At 38.9% G+C, this 14812-nt stretch overlaps 1 protein-coding gene across 4 annotated transcripts in view; it reads right to left on the bottom strand.

Moving 5' to 3' along the window:
* Positions 1–14812, bottom strand: part of fgf12a (fibroblast growth factor 12a) — a 67505-nt gene that overhangs the window by 12075 nt on the left and 40618 nt on the right. For all 4 annotated transcript variants that reach the window (XM_053487043.1, XM_053487041.1, XM_053487039.1 and 1 more), the window contains one exon: positions 7276–7379. In XM_053487043.1, coding sequence (XP_053343018.1) covers positions 7276–7379 — 104 coding nt within the window. The remainder of the gene's footprint in view (positions 1–7275; positions 7380–14812) is intronic.

The following is a 14812-nucleotide window of genomic DNA, read 5'->3' as shown; positions in this document are numbered from 1 at the left end:
ACCTTCTTAAAACTTGTAACTAAGGCCTCCGAATGGCGCAGTGGTAAAGTGCTCGCCCTATCATCCGGAGATCGCTGGTTTGATTCCCGGGTGATGCTGTTACCTCTCACAGCCAGAGGTCCAGAGAGAGCTGATTGGCCGAGCTCTCTCAGGGGGGAGGGATGAGAGGTACTCTGTAAGCTCGCGCACGCGGAAGGAGCGGCTAGCATTTTTCCTCTGAGTGTGTTACTCCGCCCCTAAAGGTGCGTGAGCAAACAGTTCGAAAAGATGTGGTCGGCTGGCGTCACGCGGTTCGGCTTAAAATTTTATTAAGAATTGATAACAGAATCATTAAATAATAAATAAACAATATAAGTGATAATAATAAAAGATAACTGATTTGTTATTTCCTCTATTTTTAATAATAATACTAGGAATAATAACAAAATACATGACTTATATCATGATTAGAGCTGGGAAGCAAAAACAGATTGTTGATTCGATTTGTTTTTTGTGCACTTTGATTTTCAGTTACATTTAATTCGCTAGCACTAATATTTATTGTCTGATTTCTTTTACATATTATATTCTATTATATTAGAATTTAAAGTGTTTAAAACTACTAAAAATCTCTGTGCATGGAAATGCTGTGTGATTCGTGTTGGTGACTCCCATACAATACGAGAAAATCATCTTTTTTCCTGCCAATCTCCTGCTTCACACTCCAGTCCAGTAGGTGGTGGTATTGCACCAAACGCCACTAAACTCAAAAGAAGAAGATGAAATGACAATGTTGCAAACTAATTCTGACAGTCTGAAAACTGCCGCGTTGATTCATTGAATCGAATCGACCAGCAAAAGATCAAAGCAATGAGCAAAACTGATTAAAACAAACAGTACAACCCTAATTGTAATACATCCCTAAATCTGGTGCTGTAGCCTCGTCAGGGTCCAGGAATAGTCTGTCCTGGGAATAGACTAAAAATCCCACAAATTTAACTATACTCAAAATTTTTTTAACTTGTTGAATTTTTTTTTACTGGTTGATCACAAGGCACCATGTACACACACACACACACAAACACACACATACAATGGATACAAATGGGTAAACACATATTCACACCCTCAGCGATTCATGTACCGTGCGCAGTACATGATGGGAGAACTCAGAGGGAAAAAAGTTTCACTTTTAGAGGACACTCTGTAGAAGTTCGTCATGTAGCATGAAGTAAACACACCCTGCCCATTGGCAGGAAGATTTATGGCTATCTGAGCGTTGCGTCTGTCGTAGGCTGCGCGGGCCAAGCACCTGGTGTGTAACCTATTTACAGGATTAAAGGAGTTATTAGCAGAAGATTGTGGTCGTTCTGGAGTCACAACACACTCACACACGCTACCTTGAATTCACCTTCAACGCTTCACCGCCAAGTGATCACATTCCTTAAACGGCTACTTGCCGAATTGGAATTGCAGGAATTATTATTATTATTTTTATTATTGAGAATCTACATGGTTTGCATTTTTCTGTACTCTATACATATTTTACATTAATAAATGATGTCACAGAACGCTATCCAAAACCTTAAAACATTCAAACGAGATTTTGTTATAGAGAAAAAGTTTTAAGAGATGAAAGAAAACGGTTTGGAAATATGCCGCAAGGTCGTTCAGGTTTAAAAAGGTTTATATTAAAATTAACATGCTCGTTTCTATGGTAACAGCTCATCAATGGGTAAAGACATTGTTGATATTTTGCGACGTTTCCTGTAAGGAGTCTCCAGTTTCAGCACTTCATAGCATCTGACATCTTTAGGACAGAAGAGCCTACCACTTTATGTGACGAGTGACGAGAAAGAACAGAGAGACCGACGAGGGAACGACGTAATGTTTTTACCTAAATTTACGACATTAAAGTGAAAAGTTTTGCCAACTTGCCGTGACACGTAAACGTGCCTCGTAAGGCACTTGGTGGACTCGGCTTCATCTCTTCACCAAAGTTCCCAAAAGATGAGGCACGAACCGCATCAATAAAGCATGGAGATCCCCATCCAATCGTCTTCCACGCTTTCATACCCAAAAGCTCCTGGAGGTCTCCAAAAGAGCAAAGCCAATGTAACGAGTAAGAAGAGAGCGAAAAAAAAAAAAAAACTTTCCCGAGTAATTGCACCCCGACAGACCAAACCGTGGCCAAGTCGGAATCTCGGCTCTGACAGATCGCTGTAGGAACGAGCCAGGGAATCCACCCGGCTCAGCGCTCGTGTCTCGTAACTCCTCTGACCACATCTTAATTAAAAATACTTCGTCCTCACATGGAGATCAGAGCGTTAATGGGGGTTATTATCATTTGTCAGCGGAATTTTTATGCATCGCGGGTCGCCACATTAACACACCGCTAATCAGATCGCTTTCTCCGGGATGTTGAAATGAATTTGAATTACCCCCGAAGTACGGAGGAGGAGATGATGAGAACTGCCCGTGTGGAAAAGAACGTGGGCCGGTGAAGTAACCTCTAAAGACGAGCAGAACAAAAATTGATGCCGTGTTGGTGTGAAGCATAAAATGGCAACAGCGATCTACAAGCCCCAGAGGAGCGGCGCTAATGGAAGGACGGAGATGGATTAACCAAGTGGAAACGCAACTTCGTGATCCAACGCTTAGCCTCTCTTGAGCCGTCCTTAATATCAGAAATCCTTTTTTTCCCTTATGAGGAGTCTGTTCGTTTTCTCTCTCTCTCTCTCTTTTTTGTATCATGATTCGCTTATCAAAGCAGCTAAAACTTTGAAACTCACACTTTCTCCGGAGCTCTGTGTTCTCCTGAACTTCACACACAGAGAGCCTGAGACTGCTGCATAGGCACGTACGCTCCTGATTGGTTGGTTTGTTACTTAGCAACGGGGAAGAAAGGTACCTGACCTGCCACCCAGCAAGAAATGAAGGAGTTTCGGGGCTGAAGGAGACGAGGTCACAGATGGGCACGGGCGCGGCGGTGGGTCTCACCTCCACAGTGCCTTGGGGGCCTCTGAGAGCTAAATAAAGCTGTTCTATGGACAACCTGGAAATGTTCATGACTGAATTATAAACAAATAACTAGAAGGATTTAAATCACAATCAGTACCGCGTTTTTACATATTCAGCCTGAAGCCAGACTTAATCCTTAAAAACACGGAAGGAAGAGCTCTATATCTTCACTACAATTTATTCTTTCCAGTGTTGAATTATATTTCAAAATTAGTTTTTAGGTTTAGTTTCTTTAAAATATTTACTTTTGGTAGATTAAATAAAGGAAAGGAGAATTGATTTCAAATAAAAATGTAATTTAATTGTTGTTTGTTTTTCTTGAAAAGAAAAAACAAAACAGTGTTTATGACTTCATGCAATGGTTTAATTATACCCAGGTAAAACGAAGGGGATTCTTTCTTTCCTACTTTCTTTCTTTTTTTTTTTTTACTTCTATCACTTACTTTCTCCTATCTTCTTCTTGTGTCCTTCCTTCCCTTTTTATTCTTTTTCTGTTTCATACTTGTAGCAGACTCTCTGTTTCTCTTCCTCTTTTACATTCTTTGATTTTCTTTTTTTTCCCCTTTCTTTCTTCTCGTGTTTTCTTTGGTCTGTTTCTGTTCTTGATTTACTTCCTTTTTTTCTTTCTTTTTTAGACCATAATTCCTTTTTTTCAACATTATTTCTTTATTTCATACTTTCTTTTTATCCTTCCTTCTTTCTTGCCATTCTTTTTCTTACTTTTACTGTTTTACTCCTTCCTTTATTTATTTGTTTCTTTCTTCTCTCCTCTTTTTTTTCTTCTAGCACTCACCTCTCTCTTTCACTTCTTCTCTTTCTTTCTTTTTTTCTTACTTCTCGCATTCACTTTCTTTGTTTTATTTTCTTTCCCCTGGAACTTTTAGTATCTTTTAGTTTCTCAGCTTGTCTTTCTCCTTTTTTTCTTTAAAGACTTAATTTTTATTTTTTTGTTTTTCATTCTTTCTTTCTTTCTTTAAAAAAAAGAGTGATCTGTTTGTGGTCGGATTATTTTTTTCCGGTTAACCTTGCCATCCTTTGAAGCCATACAATGTGAAATAGAGGCCTATACTGTAACACTTGTAAGGTTTGCTATCATTCTGTTTTTTAGTCCTCGTCTTTAACACTTCTAACACTCCTAAACATACACTAAATTATCTTTAAAAAATAAATATTACAAGGAGAGTGAAGCGCGATCCGTCAGTTGAGCGCACAATAACAGAAGAAGCTGTACTTCTGAGCGCTTACTCCAGTATTTCAACAGTATTTTAGGGGAGAAAAAAAACAATCTGAGTGGCTCCTCATTCTTATGAAGTGCTCCAGTCTCCTGCACATCCGCCAAACAAACCAGAACAAGCAGAACACACACTCGTTACAGCCAAGGCCAAGTCTGGAGCACCTTTAATCAAACACATTGGAACACATTTAATCAAACACGTTGGCGCCTGGTAATAAAAACCGACCCCATTTTACGCAGCCTGTTACGAGGGAGTCTCAGTATTCAGAACGTTTCTCTCTTTAGGGTTGATGTATAACGGTCCTGGCGCAGTTTACCGAATCATTTCCCATGACACAAGCTCTCTGCTGTTTTTCAGTGTTATTTAAAGCTTATTAATATTTGATGATTTTATGCTTTTTTAATTTTCATTACAACTTTAACTACTAACATACTTAATGTAATACTGAAACTATAGATGGATGCCAAAAACTATTTTTTTTCTCTAATTAATAAAAAAGTTCAATTGTTAGCAAATTGCTGGGTTATAAAAGGAGAAAGACGTGGTTGAATGATGTCGTAACGGCAGCATTGACCAGTTAACAGTGTAACTAACACCTCTCACCGTAACACTTCATTAACAAACTACCAGCATGACGCAGGAGGGAAAGTTGCACGGCGTTCTGACTCTGATTTGTCAGGATGAGAAGCGCTGAAAGGACGCAATGACAGCGTAGCGAGGGTGTGATAAGCGCCTGCTAAGAGTCTAATGACCTGGTATTAAGATTATTATGTGATAAGTGCCTGCTAAGAGTCTGGTGACCTGGTGAGCGCGCGATCATGTGCGTATTTAGCGGAATTTAGTGACGACATGAGAATGGTTTGCAGTTGCCTTTTTTCCATTTTGACCCCGTTCACGCTGCGTCCTTCAGTATTTTTAGCACTTCGCGGTTGTTGTCAGAGTGTGACGGAGCCCTGACCAAATTAAAATACTGTATAGAAATATTAATTTAAGCTTAAATCAAATTATCCACAATTTCTTGTTATAAGAGTCAAATAAACCAAATATAAGATTATTAGGTCTGTTTCTTTGCAATTTTACCTTTTTTTAAACATAAATTTCTTGTTCTTTTTATTGGCAGGTCCTTTTGCTTCTTTCTAAAAATGAATGCTGAATTATCATACTAGTTAAAAAAAAGGCTTAAAATGAGCAAAATACGCCCCATGTGTAATAATCTTGTATTTGGTTTATTGCAGTAATATTTACTTTCGATAGATTAAATAAAGAAAAGAAAAAAAAATCGAATAAAAATATAATTTAACTGTTGTTTGTTTTTCCTGAACAAAACAAAACAAAACAATACAGTGTTTATGAATTGATTGAATGGTTTAATTATACTCAATTAAAATAAAGGCAATTATTTCTTTCCTTTTTTCTTTTTCCTACTATCACTTACTTTCTTCCCTCTTCTTCTTGTATCTTTCCTTCCTTTATTTATTTATTTATTTTTTTGTTTCTTACTTTTTGCACTCCTCTCTCTTCTTTCAATGAACTTTTATTTACTTTCTTTCTTCCGTCCTTCTTTCTTCTCTTTCTGTTCTTTCTTTTTCCCCTAGCACATAATTCCTTTTTTCATTTTCTTTCTTTCATTTATTTTTTCATTTTACCTTCCCTTCATTTTCTTTCTTTCTTACTTCTAACACTGACTTCTATTATTTTCTTTGTGCTTTTCTTTTTCTTGTTTTCTTCCTTATTTCCTTTTTTCATTTATATGTTTTTCCGTCTGTCTCCTTTTTATGAATTGATTAAATGGTTTAATTATACCCAGTTAAAATGAAGGTGATCATTTTTTCCTCCTTCCTTTCTAGCAATCCTCTCTTTCAGTCCTTCTTCTTTTTCCTTTTTAATTTTTTTCTTTCTTCTTGCATTTTCTTCTGTCTTACTGTATTTTCTTTTTTTCCCCTTTTTTCCCTAGGACATAATTGTTTCTTTTTCATCCTTCTTACTTCTAACACTGACTTTTATTATTTCCTACATGCTTTTCTTTTTTTCCTTCTTCTTTCTAGAAATGAATACTGAATTAGCCTACTTTTCTGCCAATAAAGGAAATAAATGCATGCTTAAAATGTTCCTAGACCCATGTTTGACACTCTTGCATTTGGTTTATTGTAATCTGTCTTATATTTTAAAATCATAATAAATTTGACTAGGTTCAAGATATACGGACATGCTAAGGTTGTTTGTTGCAGTGTAGCATTAACTCAGCTTTATTAGCGCACTGTCGTTGATTATTTTCCCGTTAGAGCACAGTGACGTTCATATCACCATCAATATGAAAAAAGAAAAATAAAGAAAATGAATTTGCTACTGTATATGGTTCCCTTTCTTGTTTGAGCTCCATAAAGTATAACAGTATTTCCCATCTTCACAATACCGATCATTACAAAAAACGTATCCGGGTGCGACTTCATTAGGGAACCGTGATGGATTGGCGTTCCTGGGACGGTTTAGACACACGGTTTACTCCCCGTATTGATCAAAGCGTTAAATCCATAGCGACCCAGCAGCTATGGGAAATGAAATTACTCTGCTTCGCGCAGGTAGTCTTTTAACAGGATTAAGAGTTTTGTGAGTGGCCATTATGTAAGCCGTTGAGAGTTGTAGCTCACTGCGACACACTCCCGAGTTTCAACTGGCATGAGGAAGAAAGAGCATATGCCTGTCATCCACCATAACTCTCAAGAGCCTACAGGGAGAACGCTGGCAGGAGGAGCGTTAACCCCTGATTTACCCAGACTGCACAGGGTTTGGTGCAGCACAACAACCCCAGGATATCGCATCAACCATTATACACCTCTGTTATGTGAAAAAAAAATGCAGCACGGCTTTATACATAAACTTCATTTATGCTAACGAGATTCGGGATATGCTAATAGCACAGGCATCAGGCATGAACGGACAGGAAGGTTAGCGAAGATGTGCGCGCATTTGATGAATAATCAGGTCCTTAGAGATAAATAATTCACATGCAGATGGATGAAGGAGAGCCAGGAACACTTACCGAGCTGTAGAGAAAGCCTTCTCCATTCATGCCGATGTAGAAGCCAGCCTTGACACCCTGAATGGCCACCACCCTTAGTCCGACCGGGATGAGGTTAAAGAGGGCTAGAAACGCAAACAGCAGGAAGAAGCGTTAGATAATTAGATGCGAGGTGTAGTCCTGACAGATAACATGACACCAAGCTGACTCAGCACATTCTGATACTACGCTACACCGATACAAAGCCATATAGATGTGTCTGGGAAAAGTCGGGAAGCCATGATAAGTTACAGCAGTGATCAGATAAGTCACCCTGAATGAGTGCCAACCCGCGCTTGGCCACAAGGTGCTTCAGTCTCACATGATAGCAATTCATTTCTGTTGGACCAGGGCATAAACTGGCCTAAACTGAATATAATGTACTTAAAGCACATCAATAACTCCAAAGAAGATGTTTTTTTTTTTTTTTAATAATGTCAAGGAAAACATTACCACCATTTAGACTGGACTGGAGTTTTAGTTTAAATAAAAAAAAATTGTCCCACCTTAGATTCTATAATGGCAAGTTAGAAAGGTTAGGTTTGGGGTCATGGTTAAAGTTTGTAATTGAAGTTGTTATATTTTGGATGAATTAAGTCATACGGAAAGGTATGAGTGCTATCACTTTCTCAAGAACCAATTCCAACCAATTATACAGTGTGGCAAACTATGAACACCAATCAGCTTATAGTGCATGTCTTCGGACTGTGGAAACCAGAGAACCTGGAGGACCATGCAACGACATGCAAACTCCACACACACCATCTAAAGGTAGGATTTGAAGCCCTGAGGCTGAAAGTATAACTAATTTCAGTTCAGTTCAACCTTCATTCATTACATATTCCAGCTTCTTGTTAGTAGGCTGGGGTCAGAGCGCAGGGTCAGCCATTATACGGCACCCCATGAGCAGACAGGGTTAAGGGCCTTGCTCACAAAGCTGAAGCTTGAACCATCAACCTTCCAATTGGTAACTCAAAGTCTTTACACACTTTGCCACCACCGTCCCATGTAAAGTGACTTGTGCTAACCACTAAGTTGACGTGATGCCCTAACCCAAAACTTGACTCTTATATGATATAACTTGGTTTTCTCAACAACATTCTGAAATGTTTCCACCAGACTATGAGGACATTAAACACACAACCTCATCATCTTATAGTCTGGTGGAAACATTTCAGAATGTTGTTGAGAAAACCAAGTTATATCATATAAGAGTCACATTTACACTATTATAAGAGTCAAGTATATATAACCAGTGTTTTTTAATACGTTACTTTTTAATGTAACTAATTACATTACAAAATGACAAAATGTACTTTTTCTATTGCAGAAAATAAAAACTCCTTTGTGATTCCTCATGCATGTTGTTTTAGTCAAGACCTTTATAATTATTCTACCGTCATCACTCATCCAAGTTTTGGCCCATAATCTGTTACCTACTAATACAGTACCCCTATCTTACCTACGCGATTTCGCGCGGTGGCCGTCAGTACGGTTCATCATGATTCACCGCAAGTTTTGGCGCTGTAATTAGGTTTCTATCTTTCCGCGCATCGGTCCATGCATATCAAACCACATACAGTAGGTGTGATAGGGGTATAACAGCAGGAATAACAGAGTTTGGGGCAATCATTCAACCATGTATGTGACAAATAAAATTCCTGAATCTTTAAAAACAAATGTGCTGTTTTCATTAATTTTCCCATTTATAAATTCATTTATTCATTCATTTATGTTGTTCGTTCATCTTCATGATCTGAAGTCTATCCCACTTGTACTGGATGCAAAGCACCCTAGATCAGTGGTTCTCAACTCTGGTGCTTTCTCAACTTCTCATTATAAGACCAGAATAAACTAAATATAGGACTATTACTCCTGTTTCTATACAACTGTACCATTTTAAACATACTCTGCTTGTTCTATTGGCAGGTACGTTTGCCTCTTTCTAGAAATGAATGCGTAAATTAGCAAAATATTACTAAAACTATGTTTAATAATCTTGTATTTAGTTTATTGTAGTCTTATATTTCTAAGTCATAAATAAATTTGATCAGATTAAAAAAAAAATTAAGCTAAGGTTGTTTGTGGCAGTGTAGCACTAACTCAGCTTCATCAGCACACTGTTGTTTATTATTTTCCTATTAGAGCACAGTACTGAATAGGTTATTCCTTTAAAGTTGTCCACGGCCATCACCACGGCAAAAAAAACCCCACCTCTCAGGTTCTCGTCTCTTGTCCTGGGGGACAAACGCCCCACACATTTTAGTGCTTGTTCAGCTCCTAGCCCATCCGATTTAACTAATCAACTGATTGACAACCTTTTCTTAATTGAAGTGAGCGTGCTAGAACAAGGAAAATGCCAAAATGTGCATGGCAGTGGTCCTCCAGGAATATGATTAAGAAATCACTTGCCCATGATGAAAGAGTAGTCCATCTAACAGCATCATGCACACACTCATTATAGGGCAGCTGAACCTTCACCTGTATGTTATTAAGAGGTAGGGGAACCTGAAGAACCCAGAGGAAACCCATATAACACACAGACAGTAACACAAGCTTAGGGTCCAAAAGTTGGTTTAGTCCAAGGCATAATCGAGGGTAAATCCAAGCGGTTTATTTAAAAAAAAAATTACTCTCATTGGGATATGAACTCACAACCTTCTGGTCAATAGTGAACAAACTTGATTTGGTTGATGATCTGGATTCTGCAAAGACTTTTTATATCCTTTAGAAGTTAATTTCTTACTCAGTTCAAGGTTATTTCGCTGCAGTTATGATGGAATGATGTTCGGTGCAGCGACAAGGGCATCAGCAGGTGAATCCATGCAGGAGGGCTTCTGGAAAGTTCTTAGCAAAGCTAATATGATGGAGCGTGGAAAGCATTACCCCTACACTGAAGATTTAACTAAAATTTAAGCTAAGGACGCCTTCGAATAATACAGGACGTTTATTTCAATACGTTGACGACATTCTAGTATAGGAAAGAAAACAAAAACACTCCTTGCTTTATGCTTTAAACAAGAATACTTAGTCAGTCCGGTCCCGTTATGTGCCCTGCACAAAGCCCAGGATCTGTCGCACCTAATGCCATCAGAACCGTCTCAATTTAGGAAGGGAGGATAACCCTAATCTATGCTGGCAACTCGGTTAGTAAAGTGAAAGACTGAAGTGAGAAAAAAAAAGAGCTAGTGGCAGCTGTCGAGCCTCTTCAAAGGGAAAGTCTGTCCTCCAAAGCCTGCCTCCCAGCTGGATCTTATCCCTGCCGTCCAGACTCACAATCAGCAAAGCAGACTTGGCTGGGGACCACGAGAAACTTATATTAGTCGTGATTAATGACCGCAAACCTCTACGGTTCCATTAGCAGAGCAGTCAAGGTGGCATCAAAGGCGGATTGTGGAGCATTTAGTAACAGCCGCGGCTCATTTTTTACATTTTACTTTCTGCCTGAGCTGAATTCTCGAATCAGACCCAAACAAAGATAAGTACACATGGTGAATCGATGAATATTCTGGCAACTGTCGATGAAATATCTGCTTTTACAGGCATACACGGTGCGTTCACTGCGGCCTGTATGAAACCACGAACTTCCGACTGATCTGGATCTCGTCTCTAACTCCCTGTCAGTCATTTTCCCGGGGCGATCCCAAATACGTCTGTAGTACAGGTTTACGTTTGTATGTTTAATCTTTATTGCTGACCTTACTGAGTTGTGACAGCGTAACACGCACCGGCGCTACAAGAGTAAAATACTACTTGGCACAAATAGTGTTGAATGAAAGTTGGCAGGATACAACAGCTTGTCTAGGCAGCGCTGATGCATTTGTTTCAGAGGAGTGACCCAATCACAGAATCTCTCAACACTGAGGCAGATTAATCCAGAGTGCGAATGATTCACTTGTGGTTTATTTCCTACTTGACATGTATATAATCCTGTGCATTTCTTAGCAGTAGTTGCAAAGCCTTGCCATTCTTTCATTGCCATTATTGATGCCATCCTTAGGTGCCAATGAATGAAGGGCAGGAGTAGAAAGCTTGAGCTTGTATACCCACCAATTAAGAAATAAACCATGAGCGAATGAGGTACTGACATTACATAACTTATAGATGAATCTTAATTTGTTTGGATTGCCCTGTGTAAGTATTTGATTACATTTAATCAGCAGTGTGCAAAAGTATTGATTTCCCCCTTTGATATTTTCCCTCCAAAGAGCCAGACATTCTTGTATTTTTAATGTAGTCTTGAAGAATAGTTGTCCAGGCTTCCTGAAGGACTTTTTTGTCTTTCATTTTCAGTTCAGTCCCTGTACCTGTGCTGTTTCTGGGGAATGTTTTTTGTTTGCTGCACCACACGGTGACCTATGAATCATTCAAGCATTAAAAAAGCAACTAATTTGAGAAACAGGTTCAAGATGATCAGGCTGTTGCTTTGTATACTGCTGATGCTGATGGTTGAAACAGATGAGAGGGGAAATGAGATCGCTGCTTAAGTTGTTACATATACAGTACAACCAATTTGTAAATGGTACCTTTAGGCACTTTGCAGGTTGTCAGAGTAGAACATTTGTTCCTGTTTCTTTAATTTACTCTAAATCATTTAGTTTCGTGCGATGAACTGTGAGGCAGCTAAAAACTTGCACAGTACTAAATATAAATCTTAACTCTAAAAATGAAGAGGCAGCCACTATACAGGTAGGTGTTATTATAGGCCGATTTATAACTTAAAGCTCAAATTGTGCTGGTTGTTAATGCTGTCTCTTAACCAGAGCTATCACTTAATGACAATAATTAGTTAACAATCTCTGTTGCAAGTCAAGTTGTCGTAGGGGTCAGGGGAAGAAATTGACTACAGTTTGGAAGGTCCCAGGTTCAAATCCCACAAGCATGAAGATATCCCAGTATCCCAGTTGGGCCCTTGAGCAAGGCCCTTAACCCTTAACTGCTCAGATGTATAATGAGATAAAAATGTAAGTTGCTCTGGATAAGGGCGTCTGCCAAATGTGTAAATGTAAGTTAATTCAAGTCAGGCAGGCTTTTATTATCATTTCAACCATATCAGCGATGGAAAGTTCAGATCATTTTAACGACTCAGATCTTTGCGTTTTGTTCAGCAAATGAACAAATAATTTTTCGGGTCATTACATTTTAGCAAAATGTAAAAATAATGTCATATGTTACTTATGCAATCGTTGATCACACAACAAACAAGACAAAATTATAACATTATAAGAAAAAGAAAAGATTAATTTATTAATTCAGGCTGCATTGGTTAAGCTTATAGAACTGTCACGTGATGAACGAACCAACGACTTGGGAAACCTGATGACACAAAACAGGTGAACTAATTCCGGTACAGAACCTAAGATTTTTCACATGGGCGAACCATTCCCTGAGACATCTCGCTCTTCCCGAGTCGCGCTTCAAAATGAACGAATCGTTTAAGAACGACCCATCACATATAGTTCAGTACACAGTGAAACGAGACAACGTTTCTCCTGGACCAAGCTGCTACATAAATTAACAACATAAATTAACAAAACCAACTAGCTAGGTTCTAAGACACCTAATTAGCTGACTAGCTGGGACGAAACAAATTAACACCATAAATTAACAAAACTATTTTCACGACACACAACTTGCAAAAAGTTGTAAACATACAATACTAGCCAAGGTCTCATCTCATGCTAACAGGCAATGCTAATAACCCAATCAGCGCATCCGCTCGCGGCCTACATGCATATTTCAGTTTGTAACAGACAAAAAAATGCCCAGACGGTCTGACCTTTCTTAAACAGTTTGGTTTTCCAGCATCATCTAGGCAGTAATTTGCTTTCAAGATCTGATTTTTATTTAAAGTGGCCAGCAGTGCCATGAAGGGCACATATAGTATGCAGAACGCACCACTACCCCTGAACTGCTGACGACTTCGACAGGACGGCTGTCATTACTCTTCTCATCGTCACAATCAAACACTTCAAAAGGTCAATCATCTCAAGGTGGAAGTAATCTATGATTCTGCATTATCCGTTTCCATGATCGACCCTGACGCTTGATCATGAACGCCACTCGGTCTATCTCGCTGCCTCTTCTCTCTCTCTCACGCTGCACAGCAAAGCTCCTCGTATTGAGAATTATTCATAGTACAAATGGGTTGGGATATTTTTGGTGTGTTACCAGATGAATTATTTACCGTTCTCTCCGAGCAATGCAACTGTCTGCCAGGTAAAGGAAGGTTTATGCTTCAGGAGATCCAAAAAAAATAGGCTAAGGATCTTCCACTTTCATCTCTCCGCGCAAACTTCACAGAGCCTCACTTGACAGTTCAAGTTATTGATCCTTGTTCGTTTGTTTCCTAAACAAATTTACTTAATACATAATTTAAAATATATATAAAAACCCACACTAAAACATGCCACACTGCCTTTTCAACTCATTTTATTATATTTATTTAACCTAATATAACAGTATGTTGGATTTTTTTAGTTAGATGCTTAAATGCTAGACATAGAGTGCCGTTTAAAAGTCTTTACCCCCCGTTTCTTTATATTTTGCTTCCAAAGAGCCAGACTTTCTTGTATAAACAGTTCTCCAGGCTTCCACTTGGCTCTCATATTTAGTCCAGTCCCTGTACCTGACCTCTTTCGGCGGAATGTTTTTTGTTTGTTAAGCCACATAATGACTTATAAATTATTCAAGCATTAAAAAAATTATCTAACTTATAAACATATAAACCAGTGAGAAACAGGTGCAGACGATGACAGATGATCAGGCCGGTGATGCTGAAGCCAAACGCTGAGTGGTTGCAACAGACGAGAGGGGAAATGAGGTTGCTGCTCAAGTTATTAGGTAAACTACCAAATTTTACATTATACCTTTAGGCACTTTGCAGCTTGTCCGATTAAAACATTTACTCCAGGCCGGTAAATGCTAAGTGCTGAGTGGTTACAAAACATGTATTGGGGTGGTGGTAGCTCAGAGGGTTACGGTACTGCATTACTGAATAGAAGGTTGATGGTTAAAGCCCCAGCTCCACCAGGTTGCCAATGTATCTCCAGATTGCCAGGTTGCTATCGCTTCAAAGCCCTTGACCCTATCTCCTCCAGGGGTGCGGTCTCATGGCTGACCCTGCACTCTGACCCTAACTTTGCTGGGATATGCGAAGAAAAAATTTCACTGTGCAGTAATGTACAGTATATGTGACAAATAAAGGCTTGACATTCTATTTCTTTAATTTAATCTACATCATTTAACATGAAGTGATGAGGGCTGGCTCAGGACTTTTAAACAGTACTGTATGTCTATGCGTTTAGATTAATTATCTTGCGTGAAAGGAAATGGCCATGGTCTGGAAGTTTAACGCAGTGTCTCTAGTTTTACGGCATAGTCTTGTAGAGCAGCTTGAGCGACTTTGTAAACGTAGCGTCTGTTTGTTGCCCCATGGAGGGAACGCAGCTTTGAAATAGCAACAGAAGATGATGATGAATCCTGAAGATTGTTCCTTCGCTACATTCCTAGTCTGTTC

Source organism: Clarias gariepinus, chromosome 25 (assembly GCF_024256425.1).
Source record: "Clarias gariepinus isolate MV-2021 ecotype Netherlands chromosome 25, CGAR_prim_01v2, whole genome shotgun sequence".
In the NCBI taxonomy this organism is placed as follows: Eukaryota; Metazoa; Chordata; class Actinopteri; order Siluriformes; family Clariidae; genus Clarias; species Clarias gariepinus.
This window is presented reverse-complemented; position numbering and strand designations above follow the sequence as displayed.